Source organism: Agelaius phoeniceus, chromosome Z (genome assembly GCF_051311805.1).
Source record: "Agelaius phoeniceus isolate bAgePho1 chromosome Z, bAgePho1.hap1, whole genome shotgun sequence".
Taxonomy (NCBI): Eukaryota; Metazoa; Chordata; class Aves; order Passeriformes; family Icteridae; genus Agelaius; species Agelaius phoeniceus.
Window position 1 is genome coordinate 3,343,383 of NC_135303.1, and position 26,969 is coordinate 3,370,351.

Here is a 26,969-nt window from a genome sequence, read left to right on the forward strand (position 1 = left end):
TTTATTCACCTCTTTTTTTCCCCCCCTCTCCGCAGAGGGCTATCTGCGAGCAAAGTGGAGCCCGGGCTTTGATGGCACCGGCCGGGCAGGCTGGGAAGGACACACGGCGCTTTTCCCGCGGCTGAAGTTTCTCCCCGCCCGGGAGCCGCCCCGTGCCCGCTGAGGGCGGTGCGGGACCCGCGCTCCCGCCCGCGGCTGCCGGCCCGCTTCCCGCCGGAATAGCCGCAGCATGGGCAGGCGGCGGCGGCTTTGGGCACAGCGCTGGTGCTTCTTATCGCTGTGCCTGGGCTGCCTGGTGCTGTGTGCGCAGGGAGCGGCCGGGAGACAGCAGCGACAGCCGCAGCAGCAGCATCGGCCGGCACTCCGCGCTCCCTCAGGAGCGGGCGGCCCCTTGCCCGCCACCGCCGCGCACCGGGAGGACGGGGCCGGGGGCGCCGCCGGTCGGGTCCGCCTGCGAGGACAGCACGACGGGCTCCGAGGGTAGGGACAAGGCTGAAACCCCCTTCCCCGCCGCCTGCTTGCTCCCCAGGACATGTCCCGAGCCAGAGCCCCTTGCCGGTGGTCTCCGTGCGTGCCGCCGGTGCCGCTCTCCCTCACGCCTCTCTGAGGCTGAGGACTCGCGGCTCGCTATGCTGGGAGTTTGGTGCTTGCCTGTGGGATCTGGCTTGCTAATTAGTGCGATTTAATTAAAAGCAGACCTTGTGGGGGACCTACCTTACGGCTAATGAATTGACCCCATTGGGCTCCTTGGTGCAGCGTCTTCCGATACTGAGATACTTTGACACTCAGTGTTTTGGGGGGTTTCTACAAAGAAAGAGTCGGTTTGGTTTTCTTCTTCTGATGTTTCAGGGACTTCTTGGTATTTTGAGTTAGTTTATCCTCATGAGCGGGCATTCCTTCTGTCTAGCGTCGGATGACAGCAAGAAGCTCGTTTTTATGGCAACGCTTCTCAGACTTTGAATGAAAGCAGAATCAAACTCATCCCTTCCACATTCTCAGTTGTTGCAAAAAGGATGAATGTGGCCCACCCTTGCCTCATCCACCTCTCCCCTTTTCTACTAATCAGCTGAACTAACCCAAAATAAAAATCTCTTAGAGGAAGATTTTTTTTTTTCCCCTTTGGGGAGGATATTTTTGTAGACAACTTCGCTATGCAGTTTTTGTTTGTTTTATGCAGCTGGATTCTTCCCGTGTGTGTATGTAAAACATTAAATTCTCTTTGGAGTGCTTCCTATTTTCCTGTACACGTTTATTGGTTTGTCTGTGTTTGCAGGCCAAATGTGTGTGGTTCTAGATTTCGCTCCTACTGTTGCCCTGGGTGGAGGACCCTTGCTGGAGGGAACCAGTGCATTGTTCGTAAGTATATGGCTGCTTCTACTGCTCAAGGCTTTACAAGGGAAAGTAAATATTCTTCTGTGATTGCACTTTTCCTGCAGCACAAGAAAAGCTACTTCCAGTTCTGTGTTTCACGTTATTTTTAGAAATAACCGAAGAAAGGAAAGGGAAAAATAAACAAACCAAGATGGAATTGCAGGTCCACATTCCTTGTAACTGAAGGGGGCTGTATGTTGATAAGAGACATGTCTCCTCCTAGGTTTTAAAGGAAACTCGTGACAGCTCAGGAAAAAAATCCAAAACTTTGTCAAATCAAATACTGAAGTGTAGTAACAGGGGGAAAAAAAGCCAGAAGGTTTTGATATAGGCAAATCAAATCTTGAAGTTCTCTGAAACTTGGAATTATAGTCGACTAGAAAGCTTCTGAACATCTGGGATGCTTACTCTCTTGTTATTTTTAGTTGTGTTTTGATGGCTGTCAGGCATGTAGGCTGGCTACTGGCTGGTCATGGTAGGTACTGACAGATGTGATTTTTGACATACATGGCATGGCAAAAAAAAAAGGCAAAAAGTTGTGTGTGAGGGGAATGTGCTCAGTACTCTGGTGGGATGATGTCTTTGGGGATGCTTACCATGAAATAGAAAATGAAGTTGAGCTTTCTCTGTGTTAGGTAACAGCTGATAGTAGACAATGCTTCCTTCAGACCTTAAATTTTTAATCTGTTGCCATTTAATCTAGCCTGTCACTGTCTGTTTTGTTAATAAATATGCTCAACTTCAGAGCGGAGGTCTTTGTCATTCTCCATCTGATTAACTGCAGGCACGCAGGACAAAACTGGCCAAGGGAAGGGTGATAAGCCAAGGTCTGCCAAACTCTTGACCTTCGGTGGCCTTTTTTTATGATTCCAGCCCTCCCTCAGCTGTTCACATCTATTGGTTTTACATGGTTAACCTTGACTGGCTAATATTGGGGATAACTGTGCCAATGTAACACTTGTTTTCACCTCAAGGTGACCCAGAATTTCCCAGCAAAGGATTATGGTGCCATTCAGAGGAAGATCCTTTTACTAATGTTGCTGTGGAATAAAAGGAGTTCCTCGGAATGTCCTTTTCATGTTTATCAACTCTTTCAGTACTGGCTACTTTACTTTAATGTGAAGTAGAGATTTTAAGAAGGATTTGGGCTGCCTATTATGCTGTTGATAGGCTTTTCAGATTCAGCTGTGTGTCTGGCTCAAATGTGTTTAGGGGCTTTCAACAATCCTTACAAGATATCCTTTAAATTGTCTCTCTCAATGCCTCTTAAAGGCCTTGGTCTCAGGTCTGCCCACATCCAGAATAATCTGATTTATTTTTAATTAATGTGCACAAGGGACATCTTTTAGTTCCTGCCTGCTTACTGCACTCTAATTGCAGTAAGCAATTGAAAAGAAAATTGCACTTTCTAACATGTTAATGGGGGAATGATTTTGGCAGGCCAGTATTGTCTGTGACACTTTTTATGTTTCTGCTTTTGGTGAAGGTTTAAGTGTACAGATTTCTATGCTGACATTTAATGTCTGTGGAGATGACATTTCCCTTTAGCTAGAGTTTTTCACCTAGGAAAAAGCCTCCTGCACAGGATGCTGGACAAGGTGTCAAACTTCTTATTGGAGATGTGCTGATTATAATTGATGCATATTGTAACTGGTGATTTTAAAGTGGTATTTCACTGAGGAGAAATCTATGAGCCGGTGGTAGGTGAAAAAGAAACCATCCTGACCTGACAGTGTTTCAAGCTGGTGATGTGGTGGTGTTTGTTGGTGGTTTGTGGCACATTTATGGTTAAAAGTGATCTTTTATCTAAAAACCAAGGTTTTTAGACCTTGGTCTAGAAGGTCTACTTACTTTTACTCTTTTGTTATACAGAATAAACTGTTCTGATGAAAGCATATTTAGGCTGTGCCTTAAGGTCTAGGGCTTTCAGTTGGTGAAAAAATTACTCCTTAAGGGACAATAAATTAATAAATGGACTAAATGTAAACCTTGCTTTATCAAGACATTGACCTTGTATAAAGATGGGTTGAACAGGAATATTAAGAAACAACCCAATTTCCTGTGCTTGTCAAGTGGTCTAAATCCAAGTCCTGGCTCATGGAATAATATTTTAAGTCAGTCCATGGTACGTCTCTAATTCCAGTTAAACAGAAAAAATCCCATAAAGTCTTTGGGTTCTCATGCCTTCACATTTGGGACATTATTGTAGCAGAATTTAATGATAAATGTAGACAATGTATTTTGCATCTTTTTGATGCCCAAAGAGTGGCATGTGATCTTCTCAAGGTATTTGTTTCGTTGTAGTCCTTCAGTGGTGATGTGCTGCCAGATCATTTGGTTCTCACAAAAAACTCTAGGCCTATTTACAAAGAAATTGTGATTCTTAGGGTTGTTTTGGTGGTGGTGTTTGTTTGTTTTTGGGGATATTTTACTATACCTGTTCTCTGTTGCACAATATATGTCATTTTGGAGTCCTCTGTTGTGCTATAGTGACTGACTGCTTCAGGCTGTCTTTTGATTAATTTGCTACTTTAGCAGATGGATTTGACGTATTAATTTGGAAATGCTTTAGAATAATTTAGACTTTTAGCTCTTTTTTTTTTTTGTGGTCCTGTCAGTCCTTTCTTCATTGGAGCTGTGCTGGATGGTGAGTGAGAAGGGAAGGCAGGAACTTTGGGTCATCATGGGGATGGCACAAGGTCAGGCATGCAACACACGGATGTGGGGTGCACAGGCTTGCCTCAGCTTTTTATGGTTGGTTTTTAAATAAAAGTGTGGGAGCTACCTGAGTACAGGAAACTGTATTTAGGGAAACACCACTAAATCTGCAAAGTCCAGCAATTGCACATTGACTTCCCGCCAAGCTTCTTTGGGTAAAGGATGGATAATCTTGGGAATAGGAAAAAAAAAAAAAAAGACACTAAGATGCTTTTAAAATGGTGATTATATAAGAGTGAAGCCCATAGTGCAAACTGGCATTGTTTATATTCCTTCAAATCTTGGGTTCTTGGTAATGTTTTCTCACAGGAAAACATTTAGACCACAGTCTTGTGGTCTAAAAGGCGTGTTTTTAATGATTTTACATTGCTTGCATAATTGGCTGATACTTCTAACTGGGCAAAGAATTGATTACCTGATTTCAGTGGTCAGGTTAGTGCTTGAATATGCCTGATTTAAATTCTGATTATCTTCAAATTAGTCAAGAGATACTAATTATGCCAAAATTCAGTTCACTTTATTTAACCTAAAGTTACTTTTGCATGTGTAATAGCTGTCCCAATGAAGTGAGTTTTCAAGAGTTGGGGTTTTTTTTGTTTTGTTTTTTGTTTTTTTTTTAAGCCTCAGGTTTCTGTTAATCCCTGTCACCCTCTTTCTGTGTTCTTCCTCAGCAATTTGCAGAAATAGCTGTGGTGATGGATTTTGTTCCCGTCCCAACATGTGCACTTGTGCCAGTGGGCAGATATCACCCACGTGCGGGTCAAGACCTGGTAAGGACTTGCTCTGTTTTCATCAGAGACTTCACTGAAAGTCATTCTCTTCAGGTTTCAGTGACAGAAATGCTAACTTCCTTAAAAATAACTTCTCATTACTGCCTATGCAACTGCAAATTACGCTTAGGTAAGACACCTCAGGTTTGTTATTCCACACGTGCCTGTTTACTCTGTGTGACAAATCTAAATAAAATATGCTTAGAGAGAGAAGGAAGTTCACAAATGAGTGTGTGTGGTATTGACATTTTCATTCAGTCCATTTTGGTAAGAAATCAAGATTGTACAGTTTCCAACGCAATTGAATGTTCTGAGTTGCAACATAATCGTGGAAAACTCTAGAAAACCTCTCCATGAGTATACACTTAAAAAAATATGTAGCATAGCTGGTACAAAGCCCATCATCCAGATCCCATTTTAAAGACTCTGAAAGGCCATTCCTTTGTGGGGTTTTTGGCTGATTCTGGGTCTCTCTCAGCAGCACAGCAGTGCAGCATCAGCTGCAGGAACGGCGGGACGTGCGTGGATGAGCGGTGCCAGTGCCAGAAGGGCTTTTCTGGTGCCCACTGTGAGCAGCGTAAGTCACAGCCAGTTTGCTTCAAGGGCAGTGAAACCCCTGAAAGAAATGCCTGTTTTGGGGTATGGTGTTTAGCTGGCAGTCATTCCCTGCATGAAGTGCTTTTGTGTTCTCCAAAATTCAAGTTGCAGTTCGGAATCACTGAGCAATTTTGGGAAACACTTGGGGAGCAGCATCGCTGTGCACCCCCCTCTTCATACCAGATGTTCGCTAATTTTTCATTCCCTTTTAACAAAGTTTTCTCTGCCTCAGAACAATAGTCTCACTGCTGGGTTGACGAATGTTCTTCTGTTTTCTACTTAGTCTAAGGAAAAAAGGGATTGAATATGGTTCAATCCTCAGCAACCCTTTTTGGGTTAGCAGACAAAGTAGAATGTGAATTATTTGCCCAGCTTTACCTATAACAGCACAGTGTTTACAAGCTGCAGCAATTTTGCAAACAATAAAAGTCCCTAAAGGCTGCAGGGATGAAGAAAGACTCAAAAGTGTATTCTGAGGCCAGCTGACTACTAATTAGGAGATAAATTAATTGCATAAAGCAGGCTGAAAGAACTAGAGACAGAGAGAGGGCAGCTCTGCAAAAACCAAATGGGCTGAATAGTTTGGAAGATATTTTTTTTTGCCCTAGTCATTTTTATAAATGCTGGAACAACAGTCTTGTTCCTGCTTTAGCTGGATAAAACTCTCTGAAATTTTAGCAAAGAGTTGTAATGCTGACCTGTGACCAGTGAAATTTTGTATTCAGGGTTGCTGGTCCCTTCCTGCTTTTGTTAAAATGTATTAAAATCTACTGTTAATATATTCAACACCTGAATGTTCTCAGACAAGGCAAATTTCCAGTGAAAAAATGAAAAGATGAATGAATTTTAAAGTGGTGACCCTGAAGCAATCCAGAAAATCTGAAGAAACTGTGGGGATTGGTTTCACTGTATCATGTAGTTAAAATTTCAAGCAGGATTATGAATACGTGTCTTCTAGACAGTCTTAAAAATGTAAATATGTTTTTATTTCTATTTAGAAAAATTTAATTGTATATCATCAAGTTAATTGTCTTGCTGAAGTGTCGTCCATTAATTCAGTAATGTAACGCTTGCAACAAAATATCTTCATTTTATGTGTGCATTCTCAGGAAAAGGTAATCCTGTTTGGTGGTTCTTGGTAAGAAGCAAGGCTTTATCACATTTCCACACAACAGAATATTTTATGCTCTCCACTATGATGCAGGAGCAATGTGTACCTTTTTTCAGTTTGAAATTATTACCTTCTCTAGGTTTCTGAGGTTCTTTTGCCCTGGATACTCAAATGTGTTACAAATACCACATCCAAACTGAGGAGGCATTTCTAGGAAGGCAGCCTAATGACTCTGAGACCAAAAATGGAAAAATTTAAAAAATATTATGATTGTCCTGTAAGCTGAAATGTTTTGATTTGGAAACATTTCATGTGCTAATTTTGGACAATTTTGAAGCAAAGACCTGAAGTAATGAGTCAGAAAGTAGCTAAAGTGATGGTTAGTTAAGGCACTCTTTTTCCTTTTGAACTGAGAAAATTCAGTGGTCTGGCAGGAAGCTTTGTTCTTGATTCAGACCATTGGGAAAGAGTATGAGTGAGTGCTCTGAAGTCCTCTGACAGTAAATCCTTTCTCATCTAAGTGTACTGTGGGTTTAAAACCCTTTCACCCCACCCTGCTTCCTCCTTCACCACAAAATTTTTTTTTTTTTCGGGATCTTTTAAGAAACACAGTTTTTTTTCAGGTAAAAAGTGATGAGTTAAACAGGTAATTCTTTACCTTTGCTTGTAAACATTGCTCCTCCTTCCAGCAGCATCAACTCTGAGGGATGCTTATCTCACTCTGGGACTCCTTTCTCTTCTCAAAAGGTTTGTTGCTGTTGTGACTGAACAGCACAGTATGCCCAAAAAATACTTGAGGTTTGACAGAGAGATAACTTCAGTGAGGGATAATAAGTTATTACATAATTCTTATGAGTGACTAGAGCTGCACAGCTGATTCAAACCCACTGAAGTTGGACGTGTGCTGCTAGTCTGTGCTGAGCAGCTGTTTGCAGTCAATACCAGCAGGTGCTGATGGAATTTGGTTTGCACAGGCATTGCTGGTGGAGGTGGCCGGAGGGAGATCAGCTCCATCCTCAGGCCTAGAGGGACTTGGAGCAGCGGGAGAAAAAAATGAGAATTTTTGAAATGGCGCACGTGTTAACCCCTAAATGTCATTGCCATGACATTATTAACCTTTTTTTGTCTGTTTTGTTGACTGAAGCTGTCTGTGAGAGTGGCTGTCAGAATGGAGGAAGGTGTGTTGGACCCAACCGCTGCGCTTGCGTCTACGGCTTCACTGGCCCTCAGTGCCAAAGAGGTAAAAGAAATTTAAGGAAGGAAGCTGTGAGTTGCTGTATACAAAAAAATGCTCTGTGTGTACATGTTTTGTGCTGTGTATTTTCAGCCAGCAAACTTTCACTAAACCACTTATTATTTGTAATTTTAGTAAGTGTCTTCTTTTTTTTTTTTTAAAGTTTGGCAGACGCATTTTGAATTGACACGTACAAAGCCTAATTGGTAGAATTTCAGCTCATTTAGGCTGCATATTTTGTCACACAGTAGTTAAAGGATTACATGTCTTTTGCTCTTTGCTACATGAAATCCAGAAAAATTGCTGGTGGTGTTGGGATTGTGTAAGTCTAGATAATTGAAATTTTTTTTTTTCTGTGTAACACCTCTTTCATAAGAGGAACTTGGGAAGTAATTTGCTCTGGTTAGTTGGGAAGAAGTCAGAGAAGGGCTGAAAAAATAACCAATTACCACAGTACAGGGATCAGTTCCTAAACCCATTCTTATTCTAGAATGCATCTCAGAGATGGCTTCTGAAGGGGCACCTGTGGATGTCCCTTTTTCAAATTCAGCTGCGAAATGCTCAGAGCTGTATATAAATTTGGAGAAATATCTTGAAAAAATATCTTGCACCTTTTTTATGTTTTTAATTTTTTTTTTAGCATTTGTTTACTGTGAAATGGAAATAATTTTCATGGAGGTAAAGGAACTAGAAAGCCATACACTGAAAAAGCAGGAGTTTCTATTTGCTATTCCAGGCTGGTTTATAGACCCACTAGGTACCACAAGAGTAAGAGGAATGTAAAAGTTCACTTTGTCTCTAGGTTGAGTGTTGTTGTTTTCATTCTTAAACCTGATTTGCAGTTTTCTATTTATCCCATTTCCTGTAGTTATTTCTTCTGAAGCAAGCACAAGGACTCAAATCTTACATAGTTTGGTTAGTGGAGAAATAGGAAGTAGTATTTTGTTATAAATTTGTTAATACTTTGAGCTGTTTTGTAGCCATTCAGAGGTGTGTCTGTGCACAGTGTATACCTGTCTAAAATAAGAGGTTACCAAGTCTTTCTGTTTGGAATGGATTTTCAAGGGATTGGACAAGGTTAGGGTAGTTTGTACTTTTAGCCTTGCTTCTATTGGATCCTAACACTGCAAATTCTGCGGTCTGGGCTAATTATCTAAGGTGGATCATACTTCTAGCTGAACTATGGCATGATAGAATTGCAATATTCAAAATTATTTCTTTTTTTGTTTTTTAATTAGTTGATTACATTCAGAAATGCTTTTTATTTATTGCCAGACAACTTGGTAAGCTTGCTTTTTATCCTAGATAAAAGAAATGATTCCTGGTTAAGATTTGCTTCTGTTCTCTGACTACATTCAGGGCTGTGGAATCATTTTGGTGCATATGACAGGCTCCAGCTGTGATGATGGCTCAGAGTTTTTAGTAATGATATTTATACTTCATAATTGTTTGACCTTCAAAGCTTAAAAGATTCTACTTCACTTGGGTGTTGCAGCCTAACTTTTGTGATGTTGAAAGGGTTTAGGTTTGCTTTCTTGCCATTCGTTGTGAGATCTTTAGCTGCAGAATTCAAGCCCTGTACAGAAATTTAAACATCAGTGTTTTGGCACCCATATTTCCCAGCTCTCCTTCAAAGTCCTAGGTTTTCAATTTTGTGTAGAGTGCTCTTCTGCAATAGTTCATCTGTCTTATATGGATATTTAGAAATTGAGTTATTTCAGTTAAAGGTTTGCATTTTATTGCTTGAAATTGGAGGTAGTAAGCCAAATTTCCTTCTGTCACTGTCAATAAAATATAGCATACATAATTGCATATATAATAACTATCTAATATAACGTGCTTTTACAGCTTTGACAAGGCTAAGTAAAATTTTGCCTAATCTTGGTGTTGCGTAGACCTTCTCATAATCAAATAAAGAAGTTAGTAATTTATTTTACTATTACTCAGTTAAAGATGACTGCTATAGTATATCTTGATAACTATAAAAAGTATCTAAGTGTTTATGAGCTTTACATGAGGTGGAGTACGTGAAAGTACTGTAAAAGATGCCTTAAATGCCTATTTAGTTCAACAGTAATTTGCAATTTATGCTTTTGATGTAATAGTTTATGCTTTCCAATAAATAGCAGAATGCAGTGGTTTCTTCATCTGTGGGTTGCCATAGTTGCCTGTAATATTTTACGGCAAGAAATGTCTCAGTGGTTTAATTTTAAACTGAATTTAGCAGCCGTTCATAACTCTTTGAGTAAAATTTTATAGTTTAAGGATATGTGAACTTCCCTTGCAAATCACCTCAGAGTTATGAGAGACATTGTTTTGTAATTTTTATTTAAATCATTGTGTTTTAAATGCACGCTTTTTACGGCTCTGTAAATTAAGTTCTTTAAAATTAGGTATTTTCTTCCTAATACAGAACATGTGTGTGTTTCCTTCAGCCTGGCCTCCCAGCCTAAGCTGTAGATAAAATGTGGTTGGTTTTTCAGCTATCTGGGCTCTGAGCAGACTAATTTCCGGGCTGGAGACTGGAGGCTGAGCAGTAACTGATGACTGGCATGATCAGAGTATTTAACTCGAGGCTTTCTGCTGGGTTAAAAAGAGAGAAAAACCTGTTTGGGAGTTCCTGCTCTTTCTGATATGTATGCTGACCTCTTACGTTTCCTGTCAAATCTGGTCCTTGGTCAGCAAGCACCCAAGAGCCAAGTTTTTTTTTTGTGTGGTGTTTTAAAGGAAAAAAAAAAATAATTAAAAAAAAATGATGTTGAAATTTCTGCAGTTGAGTTTTCCCAGTGAAAAGAATAGAAAAAAAGAAAGAGCAACAGAAAAAGAGGCCTCATTCTCACTTGTTCATGTAAGGACAATTTTCTCCCTAGCATGACCAATTCCTTTGGTTTCTCAATGCTGTAAATGATAGTTGTGTCACTGCTCATGGTCTGTGTGCATTTTTTAAAATTGATAATCTTCAGGGATATGAAGCTGTGGAAAAGCAAGGATGTTTTCTTCTTTCTTTATCATGGGATAAAGGAAAGAAGCAGTGAGAAAGGCAAATCTTGTTACTGGTGTAACTTTGCCTCCATACCATATAGGAGGGAGGAAGAACAGTTCTCGTTTACCCCGTATTAAATGGCTCATAATGGGAAGCAAAAGGGTTTGGAATGAGTAGAAATGCATAGCTTGGGAAGAGCATCCTTTTGAAGAGGGAGGAGAATTTCAGATAAAGTTACCAAGCTTTGACAGGTAAGAAACAGGGAAAAATAAGGAAGTACAGTATTTGAAGAGCAGCTCTCCAGCAGCTAAAGGGAACCTAAAACAGATCTGGAGAGGGATTTTTTACAGGGGCAGGTAGGGTTAGGACAAGGGTGGTGGCTTTAAACTGCCAGAGGGCAGGGCTGGATGGGATTTTGGGAATTGGGAATTGTTCCCTGGCAGGGTGGGCAGGCCCTGGCACAGGGTGCCCAGAGCAGCTGGGGCTGCCCCTGCATCCCTGGCACTGCCCAAGGCCAGGCTGGACACTGGGGCTGGAGCAGCCTGGGATGCTGGGAGGTGTCTCTGCCATCACAGGGGGTGGGACAAAGTGATCTTTAAGGTCCCTTCCAACCCAGACCATTATGGGAGACTAAAATTCTATGACTAACATGAGATAAAAAGCTTTGCTTCAAGTTGGCAGCGGATAAAAAAGCTATCAACAGCACAGAGAAGCAAGTAGGACAAGGCAAAAAGCATCCTCAGTTAAAGTGTTGATAGTGTGTAGTAACTGAGGCAGAAGAGTAAAGAATAATGCAGAACTGAAGTGCACATACACTGAGGCAGCTGATGGGCACAGGGGTTATGGAGATGTTTGGGGATAATGCATCTGTTTAAAATTAAGCTAGCATAGCAAACTGACAGAGATTTGTATAGGAGTCAATGCTTCTCAAATACAGTTTTATTATAAAGAAGAAATACAATATATATTTAGTCTGCAGTGGTGCTGAAGATGCTTGTGTGTGCTCAAGTGACAGTGATCAGGTCTAAATTAAGCAACAGGAAATGTAGTTCCTTAGGAAACATCTTCTTCTGACAAGTACTCAGAAGATCTCTTAACCTCACACAGCTTTTCCTGGCTGTTGATTCTAGCACTACCATGAGGCGCTTAACAGCAAAAATGTTTTTTGATCAGCCAGCTCTTCTCTTTTTGTGGGAGTCTTTGGAAGATAGCTTTTTAATTTTGCTGTGGGAGTATTTTTTTTCCCCTTTATTAATGGCTGCTATTATCCTGAGACAGAGTAGAGGCTTTTTTATGGTCTTCCTGCTTCTTTTCTTTCAGTATATAGTAAATGAAAGACTGACCTGCTAAACATCAGTTTAATTCATCTTCAGTCCAATTTTAGCCTTTGGGAAGTGCAGCATGTGATCTTGGGTTATCTTCTATGGGTTCATAAAGAAGTTGTGCAATGCCTGTTGAGTGAAGAAAAAAGTAATCAGTTTACTGTAGCATGGTCAAAACTACTTGGCCCAGTTCACAGGGGATGTTCATGGTCACTGAGAGAAATACAAGTGTTAAATCATCAACTTGAAGCCAAATTTATTTTAAAATAAAATAAGTTCTGTTTAATAAAATTAGCTAAAAATGAGTCAGCGGTAGTTTAAAACTATAGAACGTGAATCTTCCTACAATTTGCAACTTTCACCATTCTTGCCTACTTTTATCTCTTTAATTTTTTTTTAGAAAGCATTTCTGTCAGCTTTTTCAACACCTAGCTGAAGGCTGATTGCAAACAAAATGCTGCAATGATAATTTTTTTTTAATAGCAAAAGAAGCTGCAGTTTAGACTAAAAAAAAAAAAGCATGCCTCTCTTCCTGTTGGAAATAGTAGAGATAAGAATTGCAAGTACCTGCAGCAGGAAGAGGCAAAAGCTTCATCTGACAGGTAAGTACCTGGGTCAAGACGTAGAATAAAATATGGGGGGAAAAATAAGGAAGTACATACAGTATTTGAATAGGTTCTTCTGTGTTGGAAGAACTTTTTAGATATTTAGGAGGGGTTTTTTTGTGGCTAGAGGTGCTCTCAGGTGTTAATAACACACCACACATTTAAGTGCAGTCCCTGCTCACCAAACTCCTTTTCCTGCTGCAGGTTCTGGCCTGTAGATACTGGCCCACCTCATCCCCTGATGGATCACAGCAGGGCAGACTCGAAAAGCTGCTTGCCTGCTCTCAGATGTCTTCACTTGGTGATGTTACAGGGCTCTGGCACTGCATTCCCTGCTGTTGTTGTCCATCAGTATCCCCAGAAACAAGGTTTTCAAAGGGAAGTAGCCAGAAGAAGCTGCACAGGGTGTGTGTTTGCTTGTTGTTAGCTGGCATTGGAAAATTTCTCCCTTCTAGGTCTGCAGAAGATACAACATTTAGGAGTTTTAAAAATGACAGGGGTAATGGTGGTCATGCTGATTGCAGTAGTGATAAAGGAAGTACTGTGATTCCAGTCAGTGTCTCTCCCTTACTCCCTTCTTTTAGTTTTTAATTAAATCCCAGTATTTGGATGACTCTTTGTTTGGCACCAACAAAAGAAAAAGGTAAAAACCCTTAAATGCAGCAGTTTTTCTGCTTTTGAAGCACTTGAAATCTTCAAAACTTCTTTGTTCAAGCATAGGACAGGCAAGTGTGATAGAAGTGGGGTTGTTGCACTTGTATTAGAATTAAAAGCAGAGGTTTTATGCCTTTAAAGTAGGTCTACAACAGTAAAATCAAAATATGGATTTAAATGACCTCTTCCAAGGGCTTGAGAGTTTTCACCTGGGTGCAGCAGCTCAAGCACAGGCAATGTTTCATTGGTTTAAATAATTTTAAAGGGAAGCCCTGGAGCTGAGCTGCCCTAAACTGTGAAAAGAAAGAAAGAAAGAACTGCCAGAACTGTTACACCTTATACTTAGAGGCAATATATATATTTTCTTCATATATCTATTTTTTTAAATCTGCACTGAAAAGTAGTTTTTTTCCTCCTCTTATCTGCAGGAGGAACAAGTCTAGGAGAGCATGAAATAGTATGGTTTTTATCTGTTAGGTAGGACTTAGAGCATCTAAGGATTGTTCACTGAAAGTGAAACAAGGGTCTGGTAATACAGAGCAGTGAAGCAAAATCCTGAGTGAGAAATGTTGCAGAGGAGAGGGAAGAAGATGCCTTTGAAAAATTCTGTCTGGTCTTATCTTTTCCCTCCCTTAGTGAAAATTTTGCTTTTGGTCAGTGGCACTAAAATGTCACCTTCTTTTTTTTAACTCCTTGGGGAGAGAGAAAATAGAAGAGCTGAGCAAGGCTATGATGACGTTGTTAGAGTTTCAAAAAATTATTTCTTCTGAAAAGTAAAAAAAAAATGATTTTATTAAGCTAATTAATTTGTTATATATCTAGGGGAAAAAATATCTTGATCTATTTTCAGGATATCTAGGAAACTTAGAGGTCAGAAGAAGCTGAGACACCCACAGGGAGTGTCTTTAACAAAGAAAATGCAAAGATATCTGCAATATTCATGTAAATAGGAAAACTTTCTGTCAAATTCAGCAAGTACTAATGTTATATATTGCTTATATAAGTGTTCTAGGCAAAATTGGAAAAAGCAGAAATAAGCTGAAGAACCCAGTTTTGAAGTACTGGAAAGAGGAAGAAATAATCAAATTTTTCACCTTTTTTTGACTGTAAAATGTAGTAGAATAAGTTAGACGAGTTTCCTCTTAAAGTTTACAGGTATTGTGTAGAGGAGGCTTGAGAGATGATCTGGGACACTCAGGAACCTTGGAAGCTTATTTCTGTAATGGTTATGAATGACTGAAATTGTTTCTTTTCCTTGGTTATATGTTCTGTGTGCACAGAGGTTCCATATTAGATCTGAGAGAGAGAGTGAAAGAAGGGTTTTGGATATTTCTTTGAATATTGCAGTGTTGGAGCAAGAAGTAGAAGAGAGAAAGTACACATTATTCACTAACACCTGCACAGTTGTTTGTGAAACATTGAGTTTGAAAAAAACATTGAGTTTTGAAAAAAAAAGTGGGAAGGTTTTTGTTGTTGTTGTTTTGCTTGCTTTTCTCTCAAAGGGTACTGTCATTCACCTTAGGCTTGTTTTGATTAATAAGAAAGGGGTCTGATAAAACTGTCTCAGTGTTGAGCCAGGAGGATGAGTGTGGAGAACCCAAAACTCTGTGTGGCTTTGGTTGAAGGTGGTCAGATGGATACCAGATATTTGGAAGGAATTTTCTTTTCTGTATTTTCTCCCCCTGTGTTCTTTGCACACCCTGATATTTTTCATTATGTCTGTTATGCTTTGAGCTCCCTTACAGTGAATTAAGTGTTAAGGCCTAAAATTATGTAAATTGGATCTTCTTTAAGATTTCAACCATGTCTGTCTTTGTAAGCATTAATTATGCAGTATCTTAAAAGCTGTAGTAGGCACAGTAAAATATGTATGGAAAAGAGTAATCCAGGTATTATCAGGTGTAATTTACTGAAGCCAGTCAAGAGCACGTTGCATCCAGGGTTGCAAAATCATGGAGTGCCAAAAGTAAAATGGTTTATTCCACCTCAGACCAATAGCTTGCTATATGAGAAATGTGATTAAATTATTTCTTTATTAAGAGGATATATAAATTATCTTCCTTCCTATATTTTGGTCATACTCAGCTTTATAATGTCTCCCTGAAAATCTTGTATAAGCCCAAGAGGTAAATTTCTAAAGCCCTTTGGTTTTGCTGAACACACCCAAAAGATCTGAAGAACAGAATTTGTGTTTCTGCCTCTGCACAGACAGAGCTCTAGTAAATAGTAGCAGGCTGGGTTTTTAGCTTATTATGAACCCAAATTATCACAGCAGTCTAGACAGTAACCTGAGGAAATGTTTCTTGCAGTTTAAATAGAAATATATTTAATTTTTTTTCCTAAGGGTAATGTGTGAAACAGTTATTTTTCCTACTTAGGTTAATAATTAAGGAGATTGTTTTCAGCTCCAATGTCTGTGGTTTTATTAGGGTTTCTGGTCTACTGGGAATGCCTTGTGCCTTTTTCCATGCCTTTGTAATTTACACAGGGGTTGGTTATGAAACATTTTCCCTCCTCATTTTGTGAGTATGGGTGCATTCTGCAAGCCTTGGCTTTTGCTGTGGGGAGTGACACTGGACTCCAGAATGGGAGGAGAGGGTGGAATGTGCTCTTTTTCAGCAATACTCTTAAAAAGGGTGTCCTGTCTTAAATTTTAAGTCTTCCTCTTCACTGATTCTGGGGTTCTGTTCCTTTGAGGTTGAACTGAGTAGCACTGACTTCATGGAGCAGGGAACCAAAGCCTGTGGACAGTGTAATTCAAGTTTGCATCTTAAAAAGTCAAGAAAAGTAGCACATTTTTGCATGTGCAGTGTAAAGTATGAGCTTCTTAATTCCTGGGATGTGAAGGAATTAACTAAGAGTTTAATGTGCATCTACCTGGCTTTCCAGCATCCAAGCTTTGATAAGTAAGGTGTTTTTGGAGGAGAAGCATGAGAGGAAGGAGCAGCAGGCAGCATGAAGGAGTTCCTTCACTGCTTTAGATATTGTGAAACAAACATGTACAAACATCATATTAGGGTAGTTGGCATAAACTGCTGAATCTTAGAAAAAACCAAAAGAGATTATTTTGCTTCTTTTGTCTGTTATTTGCCCGGGGTGATTCAGGCTGTGACTTCCTGCAATGACTGATGATTATTATTCCATTGTGTGTCAGACTGTGTGCTGAGTGTTGGGATTTCATCAGTCCCGCCTCAGGCCATCTTTATATAGTAGCAGGCCCTGTGGAAGCATAAGGAGATATATACATTTACAAGGAGCTCCAACCAAACCAAAATTGGACATCTTGCTGGAACCAAAATTCAGGAGTACTTCTCTCCAGCTTTTATTCTGTGCTTGAAATTTTCTGTCAGTCAGTGTATGATACTTCAGTTACACGTGGAAACGTTTTGTTCCAAGAAGTTTTTAAGGAAGTACTTCAGTTATGGAAGGTGCTGAATTCCATAAATGACAAAAGTGAAGTATTTCCCTGTTTCTCTGTTTCTGTGCTTTTTGTGTGTGTGTGTGTGTGTGTGTGTGTGTGTGTACTTTTCAAAATGTTTTTTGTCCTGAAGTATTAGAAGCATTTTCTTCAATGTTCAGATCGATTAGACAAAATTGCATTTTATTTCAGAAATATTGTTGCTTATCTGCTACTTTGCCATTCCCCCCATGTGCTTAGGTGGGAATTACTTTTTAATTAATAAGAGTATTATGATGTGCAGTTACTACTACACTAAGACTTTATCTGCTTAAAACTGTCATAACACCAATTACATAAAACTGTCTGTCTGAACCATGGAGTTGTTGCTTTTGGAAAAGAGCTGCTGCTGTTCCAGCCAGAGGAAAATGAGAATATGCTTAGAATGGACGTGACAGAAATATTGGTGGAACCTGGAATTTTGCTAAAAGCTGCTAAGCTCACACAGATTCCTGCATTGAACCTGTGGCTTTTCCTTCTTTCATTTACAGCTGCCCTCCACTTCCTTTTCAGCTGTCAAGTGAGTTTGTGTGAGGAGTTTGTGTGATGGGAAGTTTTGCATCACAGGAGCTGGTCAGAAAAGGTCATGTGGGACCACTAGAGCAGTAATAAAATTTCTACCTGAAAATGAAAGCTGTCAGCTGTGTAAAAACATCCAAACCTTCATGATGTGTTTGACATCAGTTTTCCACTAAGCTGCTCTTCTCCTCTATTGCATGTGAGAATAAACTTTATAGACCACTTCAGGTAATGACTAGAGAACCTGCTGGGGATGTGTCCCAGCTTTGAGTTAGCAGCAATTTTAAATGTTTGAAAGACTTTTGTGATCATTATTTATGTTAACAATAAACGTGATGCTATTAGATACTTAACTGAGAAATTTACACGCAAGTTTCTTAGGAAAAGTCAAGAAATGGAGGCTTTGATTTTACTATTCAGGTTTGTAAGAAAACCTCAGTCTAAATAGCAGTGCTGCCCACAGATTATTTTTTCCAAGAAAATCAATAGCATTGCCAACTCCCTTTCATATTCCAGGAGGGTCATTGTTCATTTCCAGCCAGCAGTCTTTTTTACCATAACTTTTTGGATGTCACCTTTGAAAAAAATTCTTTTGATTTTTTTTATATCAAGTACAATTCACCTACCTTCTTGTTACCTTTGAAATGATCCTTATTGTGTACTCTGTGCTGGCAGCTAAGCATTTACTGTGAAAAAGCCCCCCAAATTTCCATATAAAGTTGATCAAAACATTAAAGGAAGATAAATTTTAGATAATATTTAATAAACATATGCACTTTAAAATGTTTAAATAGCTTTTTTCATTACTGTGACTTATGATCTGCAGATGTTGGAGTTGAGTAAGAAGAATAATATTTACATATGCATAAATTTCAGATTTGTGCTCTGAACCCAAGGACAATTATGAGTATTGCCAGCCCTTTCATACTCACATGGAAAGTTTGTCAAGGAAAGCCCTGATCTCCCTTTCTTTGGAAGGTCTGGGCAATGCTGTCATTTATGCAGAATCAGTGGGAGAACTGGGCATGCCTTGCTCCTCCAGTCCTGATGGTCCCTTTGTAGGAATCCATGAAATACCATGGAATTTCCCCTTGCAGGAAGATAAAGCTTGACTAGACTTCAATTTATCAAGACATGAAGATTTCGCATTGCAAAGGGGAAAATTCAGAGAGTTCCATTAAAAATCTCTTCAGTGATCAACCAGCAGGTTCTGCAACAAGCAGCCAAAAAGAATTTCAGATGTTTGGAGGCCTCTGGGTGTTAGCAGAAACTATGGGGAAATTTGCCACCTCTCAGAGTCATAATAAAGACAGTTGTTCCTCCATCTTGTTTCCTGTTGGAGTAACTTTTAGCAAGGTGAATTCAACCTCAGGTTTTTGCCAGGACAGACTTAATGTGTCCACCCTGGAGGTTCCCTGACATAGAGTGCAGTCTCTTGGGCTTTCACTCACTGTGATGATTTTTCTTTCAGGAGAAAGTGAAGTTCCTGGTAATGCTGGCTTTTTTTATTTACCTCTTTTATTTACTTCTTTTATTTACTTCTTTCCAGCATTCAGGTCCCGTGCATTTGGTTATTAATTTAATAATGCTGCTGTATGAAATGGATTTTTCAGGTAACAACAACAACAACAACAACAACAACAACAACAACAACAACAACAACAACAACAACAACAACAACAACAATAATAATAATAATAATAATAATAATAATAATGATATGTTTGCTGACCTTGAGTCTGCAAGTGAGGTGATGGAAGTTGAACTTACTTTTTTCCTCATCTATTCCTTAATATTTCCTAAATCTTGCTTAGGGGATTGAGGTTCTGTAAAAAGTCTAATGAAAGGCAAATTTGCTTTGTAAGGGAGTGAAACACATTAATTATTAGGTCTTGTTCTTTAATTGACAGGGGCTGTGAAGGCCTGTCTGAGACACCTCCCTTTACTCACTCCTGATTTTGATGAACATGCTTAATGTTTTCAGAATTTGTTTTTAGTAATAGAAATACCAATCTTCTAAGTAGCTTCTAGTTAAAAATGCTTGTTTCCAGATGCACTTCCTTATTAGGATACGGTTGTGTGTTTTTTTTAAGTAAAAAAGATGGAAGATAATTCACTGTTCCTTCCTGCTAAATCTTCCTGTTGCTCACAAACATGAAATACAGTATTTGAGATAATGTGCTTTTCCCTTCTGCAGGCTGGGTGCAGGAGACTGGCGCTGCACCCCTGTTGGATTTCTCACAAGAACTGTATTTTGACATTGGGAGCTTTCATTTAAAATTTCAGTCTCTGCTTTCCTATGAAAGAAAACTCAATTTTTAATATTCTTCTGGTTGGCTTGCAATGGACATTCCAACATGTGTAGTTACCTTTTTACTTTTCTTCATGCCTCGCTTTTTCTCTTTCATGTTGCCTGGGAAGAGGTGAAATTTTTAAGGGCAGGCAGACAAAATTCAGTCGGAAATTGGATCCTTGCATGTGTACCACAGGATTTTAATGTTTTGTCCTGAGTGACAGTAGGTGGTATTTGGGATGTTAAACACTGTGTTTCAGGTTTTTAGCTAGTGGCTGTTAGACACAGAGGACATGTGGCAGACAGGCTATCTATTCCATGTCTGCTTACAGCAGGCTTTTTTACACCTTCATCTGAATGATTTGTTTGGCCAGAGGAACAGGAAGAAAACTAAAATAGGTGGATACTGAACCAAGATTAGAAATCTCAATGTTGCAACTCCTTGTCTCAGGCTCCTGTGAACTAGACTTTTTAAATTACAGGTAGAATTAGAATTTTTGGAAGGAATTAATGGAAAAAAAAATCCAAGAACCGAAATTTGAATAGTTGAATGGTTCCATTTGAGAATGCAAAATATACACTTTTATGACAAAACAGGAATGTTGCAGCATAGCTAAATACTGAAGTCCATGGTGTGATTTTTTTTTTTCTTGAGGCCAGGAAAAAAAATTTTCCTCATTAAATTTGATTATATTAACAACTTGAATTGTTGATAAAGGTTGTCATTCTTCAGGTCACTGTGCATATTGAATATAATTTTTGAAGTTAAAAAACAAAACTGTACAACACATGCGCTGAGGATCACCTCATTTCACCAAAGCAGTTACCCTTTCTGGAGTAACAGATGATTTGTAACTTATGTTCAACATGTGTTCTTTCTGGCAAAATTATTCCATCAGCAGTGCTGGCAAAGGAACAAATGAAGAACCACCTAAGAATTAAGACAAGCAAACCCATATGGGAAAGATGACTGATTCATAAGTGGGGGTTTTTAAGGTCTGATCAACCATTATAATAATATAATCTGACTGGCTGGGTGAAACAAATCCACAGCTTCACTTGAAGCTACAAAGTATCTTCAAAATTGCATCTATTTTTATTGCATTTGCTTCCCACATGTAAAATTTACTGTGTGACTACAGATCTTTGTGTAAGCAGCTGAACTTTGCCATTAACATGAACATGCTTGCCTTCACTTTGTATTTTAAAATCCTGTAGTATAGAAGAATTTTCCTCGTAGTATAGAAGAGCAGCCACTAATCAGTCTCTTTACCTTTGGGTTTCATGCTGGATAAACTGAACAAGTAAAGATTTTGAAATGAGTGCACTTTTTAAGATCAATATGTTAAATTACGATACTATTTTAAAATACTTATATTATTATAAAGTGTATATCTGAATAGATGTACAGCAGGCTTCTGCTGATAAACATTGCTTGGTAACAGAATCTGCATTACAGAATATGCATTAATCTAATTAATATTAGATTAGTGCATATTCTGTTCATTAGGGCATGGGTAGGCACCTATGCATAGGTAGTTTCCAGAGCATGTATTTCTATCTGATAGGACACAGTAAGCAATAGGTGTATTGGCATTACTTCTTCTTGTACCTGACTCGTTCATATTCTCTTGAACAAACATGCTTTGGTGTCTGGTTATATTCTCTAATCTCTCTACTATTCACACTTTCTAATCTGAACTTTCATTGCTAGCTTTGGCAGAGTTTACACAATCATTTTGTGTCTTATTGGAAGGTAGTGGAACTCAGATACAATTCACAACTCTGGTTAGAGTTTCAAGTTTAATTTCCTCTGATTGAATTCCAAGCTTCTTAATGCAGAATATCTTTGGCCATGGTATTCCTGTGGGTCACCAGCCATCACACAGAGAAATACATGGTTTGAACTTCTACTCCTACTCTGAATCCTTCCTGATATCCAAAGATTGGTGCTACAAAAAGTTGTCTTGGAGAATTGCTGCTGTAAAAATACAGTACTGCCAGCAGCACTACTTATAGTGCTGAATAGGAATTGCTAGGTGAGCTGGGATTGCTAAGGAATTCAGAGCTGCTGAATGCAAGTGTTGGGAATTTGAAGATGGGTGGTAAGTCATTATTTGATTTCACTGTGGAGGGCATTCACCCATGGAGAGCTGAACTCTCAGTGTGTGGAGCAAGGACAGGATTTTCTTTTTATCATGTATTTATTTTACTAGAAGTGCCATTTTTGTGGCTTGATGGTCACAGGAGAAGCTCAGGGTGTAACTTTGAGGAATGTTTTGTATTGATAATCAAGAAATAGTAAAGTTCACAGGCCTTACTGAGTATGTAAGATCTTTTAATCTTTTATCATCAGTCATTTCTGTTCTTGTGTACTTGGTTAACTTTATTTAAAGTGAATAAGCCCAGTTGAAATTGACTACCAGTGTGCATCAATAACTGCAGAAGTCTTTCCTAGACTGGTACCTGAAGTGACCCTTACCAAAGAGAGGGAGCAGAGCATTTATTTCGGTTTGAACTTTCATTTTAAGAGCCCGGGAAGCTTTGTATAACATCTCATTGGGAAGACCATTTCTTTGCTTTTCAAAGATGTCAAAGCTCTTATTTTTTCAGGGTGAAAGTACCAAGTTATAAAAAGCAAAGGTTATCCCTTTTGCATGTTGGTTGTGGGACCAGCTGCACCCTAATGATGGAAGTGTGTGGAAGACAGTGTCTTATCCACCTATGGGTGTTGGAGCCTGCTTTTGATAGGACAAAAAACAAAAAAGAAAGAGGAACAGCAGCTTGAGCAGCCATAACCCTGCTGTTGGGCCTTTCTTCATGTGACTGATTCTGAGTAAAAACTTTGCATTTTCTTCTTTTTTTCACCCCTCACTCTTTGTAGGTGTTCCCGTAAGGATGTGAAATCCGGCTTAGAGCAACAAGCTGTTTCTTATTTATTCCTAGAGAATTTAAGTTAATAGTTCACCCTAGCTGGCGTTGACTCATAACTTAAAAAAACCTCTCTTTATACGGGTTCAGTGTTAATTAACTAAATTTTCACAGGAATTCTGCTAGAAGTATATTTTCTATGCTTTATTCAGTGTACTGCATACGGCTTGGATTGGTTGTGGTGTGTCATGGCTTTCTTCTGAAAATAAGTGGTGGTTTGCCAATCAGTTCCTCTGTCGGTAGCACAATTTTGCAACAGGAATTCCAGCTGGAATGATGATTCTGTGACTCTCTCTGGCATGCATCTTGATCAGTGTGGAGTGAAAAAAATGTGTGGCTGCTGTGGCCTGTAGCTCCCTCCTATAAATCACGATGAAGCAGCCTAGAAGCAAGAAAACCAGTTTCCAGTCCTTGTTTGCTTAATCTCGTCTTCTCTTTTATTTGCTTGCTTGTTTGTTTGTAAAATTCTCTTGCTTACTGCGGATTTTACTGGATACATTGTCAATGCTCAAGAGCAATTTTGTGTCCAGCTGCCTTTTATTTAGTTGTTATCTTTTTGAAAGAAATGAATTGAATTGTAACCTCGTGAAAGTCACTGCCTTCAATGGAAGGTGTCATGCAACTTCTGTAAGCAGCAATATAGCTTAAATTTCCATGGAATTTTCTTAATATATAATGATTTTCTTAATATATTAATTTTCTAATTATATTTTTATATTTCTTTTCTTGATTCAAAACCAATTCCCTCTACAGCCACAAGTACAGTGCCTTGTATAATGCAGCGAGCTTTCCTTTTTTTTTCCCCCCTCCCAGATTACAGGACAGGCCCGTGTTTCACCCAGGTGAGCAAGCAGATGTGCCAGGGCCAGCTGACAGGCATTGTGTGCACCAAGTCCCTGTGCTGTGCCACCGTGGGACGGGCCTGGGGCCACCCCTGTGAGATGTGCCCTGCCCAGCCCCAGCCCTGCCGCCGCGGCTTCATCCCAAATATCCGCAGTGGGGCCTGCCAAGGTGAGCTCTGGCTGGGATTCTCCGCGTGACAACCCTCACCTCTGACAGTCACCCTGGGAACCTTGCAGTAAGGTCACTGTTTTCCTTGTGTGTGGTCTGTGTTTTGGGATGGAACCCGGGTGTGCTTTGCTGCCTCCAGATTTCTGCTGCTGGACGTAGAGAGCAAAGCTTAAGTGCCTGGAAAAAGTGATTATTAATCAATACTGAGGAGAAATACTGGATGTTGTTTTTCCTTCTGTGTCAGAGGTAGGCCTCTGCCTGCGTGCAGCAGTTTGTGTTTTGCCATTCATCTTGAAGTGATTAATATGTTTTAGACACTCTTTTCATAACAGTGTCAGGAGCAGAAACAGTGCACCACGGAAGGGGTGCATGTTGCAATCTCCAAGTCAAGCTCCATTGTATGATTTGGCCACATACAAAGGGTCCTTGAAGCTGCTCTGCCAGGCTGGCCCTGGCATAGCTTCTGGGGCTTCATTTCAATTATGTGAGAGATCAGTGGTGCTCTTTGGCACCCATGCCCACAATAATTGTGTTTTCTTTTTCTGGCAGTATATTCCCTGTGGCAAATAGTTTTGAGTTACCCGTTTGACCACGTTGCTAAATTCCCCTGGGGAGCATAGAAACAATGTGGTAGTCTACTTTGTGTGATGGGTAAACAAAGGAAGTTTGAACAGCCGTAACTTTTGCTACATTTGTGACATATAATTGCTAAATAGGAAGCTTGGATTGTATTTATGTCGGCTGGGCTTTGCACAGTGTGTTGCAAGGTGATGGCAAGGCGTAGATGAGAAATGCTTGGCCTTTCTCTGGGGAAAAGGGAGAGACAGAATTTCTTCATTTCACAGAATCTTTGCCTTGCAGCAGTTGAGACATTTCCTTCTGAGCTCTGGGTACTGGTTACTCCTCCCTCTTCACAGACCTGAGCTCTGTGCTGTGAGCGGGTTGGTAGCGCCATGTCCGCTCTGTTATGAATTACCAGCCCACTTTGATGCGGGAAGGGGCTGGATGTGGCACTTTGTGCCTTTCCAAACTCCACATTGCAGTGCAGAGTCTGTTGAAATGAGATCACGGAATGTCAGAATGGCTGGGGTTGGAAGGGGCCTCTGGACATCACCCAGTCCAACCCCCTGGCAGGGCAGAGTCACCCAGAGCAGGTGGCACAGCAGTGTGGCCATGTGGGGTTGAAATGCCTCCATACCTCCCTGGGCAGCCTCTTCTGGTGCTCTGCCGTCCTCAGTAGAAAGCTCAGAAGAAACCAAATGTTTTCTCTGAGGGTTTTAGAAGCAAACAGAGGGATCTGTCCTGTTTTTTTAGTGCTTTTCTTTCTCTTGAGGACATCAGATTTGCAGAGACTTTGATATAGGGAACACAAACCACTTTGGTATTCAGTGAAACTACCTTTGTCATGTATCAGGGAGACCAGGCTCACTCAGTCCACACTTCAGATGTTTGGTATTTTTGAAGTGATTGCTTACATCAGTAGATAGCTGGGTTTGGGAGTTGGTATGAACAACTCAGAATCAGTGGAACTTGCAAGTTTTGCTGTTGGAAAATGAGTCATGATTTCAGTATGTCCTAGAGATCTGAATTTGACAGGATGTAACTCCCAAGTAGGAAGTTGCTCCTACTCTGCAAAGGATTTGCAGGATTCGATCTTAAATGGGTCTTCAGGACCTTTTGAGGCTTAATTATGTTTTCTGGGTAATGTTCTTCTATTAGTAGATTACTACTACATTGTAGTAGTACTGTTACTTCATTATTACCTTGAACAGGTTTAAAAAAAATTTAAGAGAAGCAAAACCAATCCAAAATTCAAATTGTTTGGTTGTGTTCCTTTTTTTTTTAAATTTTATTTTTCCCCCCTGGAAGTTTCTATTCAGTCATGCCTTAAAAAGGGATTTAACTGTTCAGACATCCCTCATTCCAAGAATTCAGGCAGGAGGAACTTCAGTGTTGTGCTTGATTGAGCTTTATTGCCACTGCTGCATGGCCTTGGGAGAAGCATAATGGCAGAAATCCTGTGCTGGATGTTCTCTCAGTTCCTGCCTGCATTCCTCAAAAGTCCCATTTCCCACCTGCACCCTTTCCCTGCAGACAGTTTATTTTTTGCTCTAAGGAGAGAAGGGTGGTCACGGCTGAGTAGATTTTGAAAATAGGAAGGTTCTTCTTCCTGCCTCTGCTGCTGACATGGTTATGTGCACATATCCATGACAGGAGGTGAAATCCAAGAGAATCTGTTCTGTAGTAGGATGTTAAAATGTTAAAGGCACTGAGGTGAACTGGGCAAGAGAGAGAACAACAGGGGAAGGTTCAAAGTTGTAATCTGGTGCTTGGTATTAATGTGCCTGAGTGACTGAAAATATTGACAGTGTTGTCTAGGGTCATGTCCTGCTGTTGTGAAAATAATTACTAAAACAGGGGAAAAAATAGCATGGTATTCTTTCTGTTGTGTGCAGTATTTCTGCTTTCTAGGATGCAGAGGAGGAACCAACAGTTTCCCACTGTATTCATGACCAATTCACTTTTTATTCCCACATGCCAGATCAATTACAAAGAAACTCCCCATACATATTCCAGGTAGAACTAAAGAGAGGGTTTTTTTTAATTTGGATAAATTTTGTCACCACTATAATAAAAAACTCTCCAAAATTTGTGTCTGACATCTGAGTGGATTTATTTTTCCTGAGCTTTTTTGGTTTATCAGAGTTTTTTTAGAAACAGCCCACAGACAGAAAGGGAAGGTACATGTTTAAAGTCAGCTGTGCAAATCCCACAGGCATTTTGCAGAGAAGAGTCTACAAAAAGCACAAAATCTTTTTTCCCTCACCAAATATTAGACTATGAACATATGGAAACATTCTGCTTAATCTGTAACATATTGAACTTTTCTATGTAGAACTGTATCTGCAGAGTTATTATTCAAATTTGCTGTTTATGGTTAAAAGTTTCTTGTGTTAATGTGGTTGAGGTTTAAAAGTGTGAGTAAGTGGATAATTAATAATGCTGGAACTTCTGTGTGGTTTAGCCTAACTGTCAAAGATTCTCAAAAATAAAAACAACTTCATTTCAATTTGCTTGTATTTTGAGAAAGAAAAAATCCTAAACAAGCATTTAGGAAGCAATTGATAAAATACACCCTTTTAATAAAATACTTTTGTTCTTCTTGACTTTTCTCAGTCCCAAAACACCAATAATGTATTAAAACAAACTTAGGTTTTCAGCAAAAAGTAATACTGACAAAAAAACCCCCATCAGTCTTCTAGCATTAAGTTAGGATAACAGTTGAATCTGCTTGCTTTCTTAACAATTAAACATGATGTAAGTGTGCTTAAATATGATGCATTGCATCATTGGGATTGGCTCTTCAGGCTTCAGCAAAGCTCAACATCTATT

General features: G+C 39.6%; 1 protein-coding gene across 1 annotated transcript in view; it reads left to right on the forward strand.

The window, feature by feature from the left end:
• The first annotated feature begins 225 nt into the window (after positions 1-225).
• The window catches only part of FBN2 (fibrillin 2), a 123,852-nt gene continuing 97,108 nt past the window's right edge, over positions 226-26,969 (forward strand). The window contains exons 1-6 of the mRNA XM_077171689.1: positions 226-480; positions 1,274-1,356; positions 4,761-4,859; positions 5,338-5,436; positions 7,712-7,807; positions 23,379-23,576. Of these exons, the coding sequence (XP_077027804.1) occupies positions 230-480; positions 1,274-1,356; positions 4,761-4,859; positions 5,338-5,436; positions 7,712-7,807; positions 23,379-23,576 (826 nt within the window). The 5' untranslated portion in view covers positions 226-229. The remainder of the gene's footprint in view (positions 481-1,273; positions 1,357-4,760; positions 4,860-5,337; positions 5,437-7,711; positions 7,808-23,378; positions 23,577-26,969) is intronic.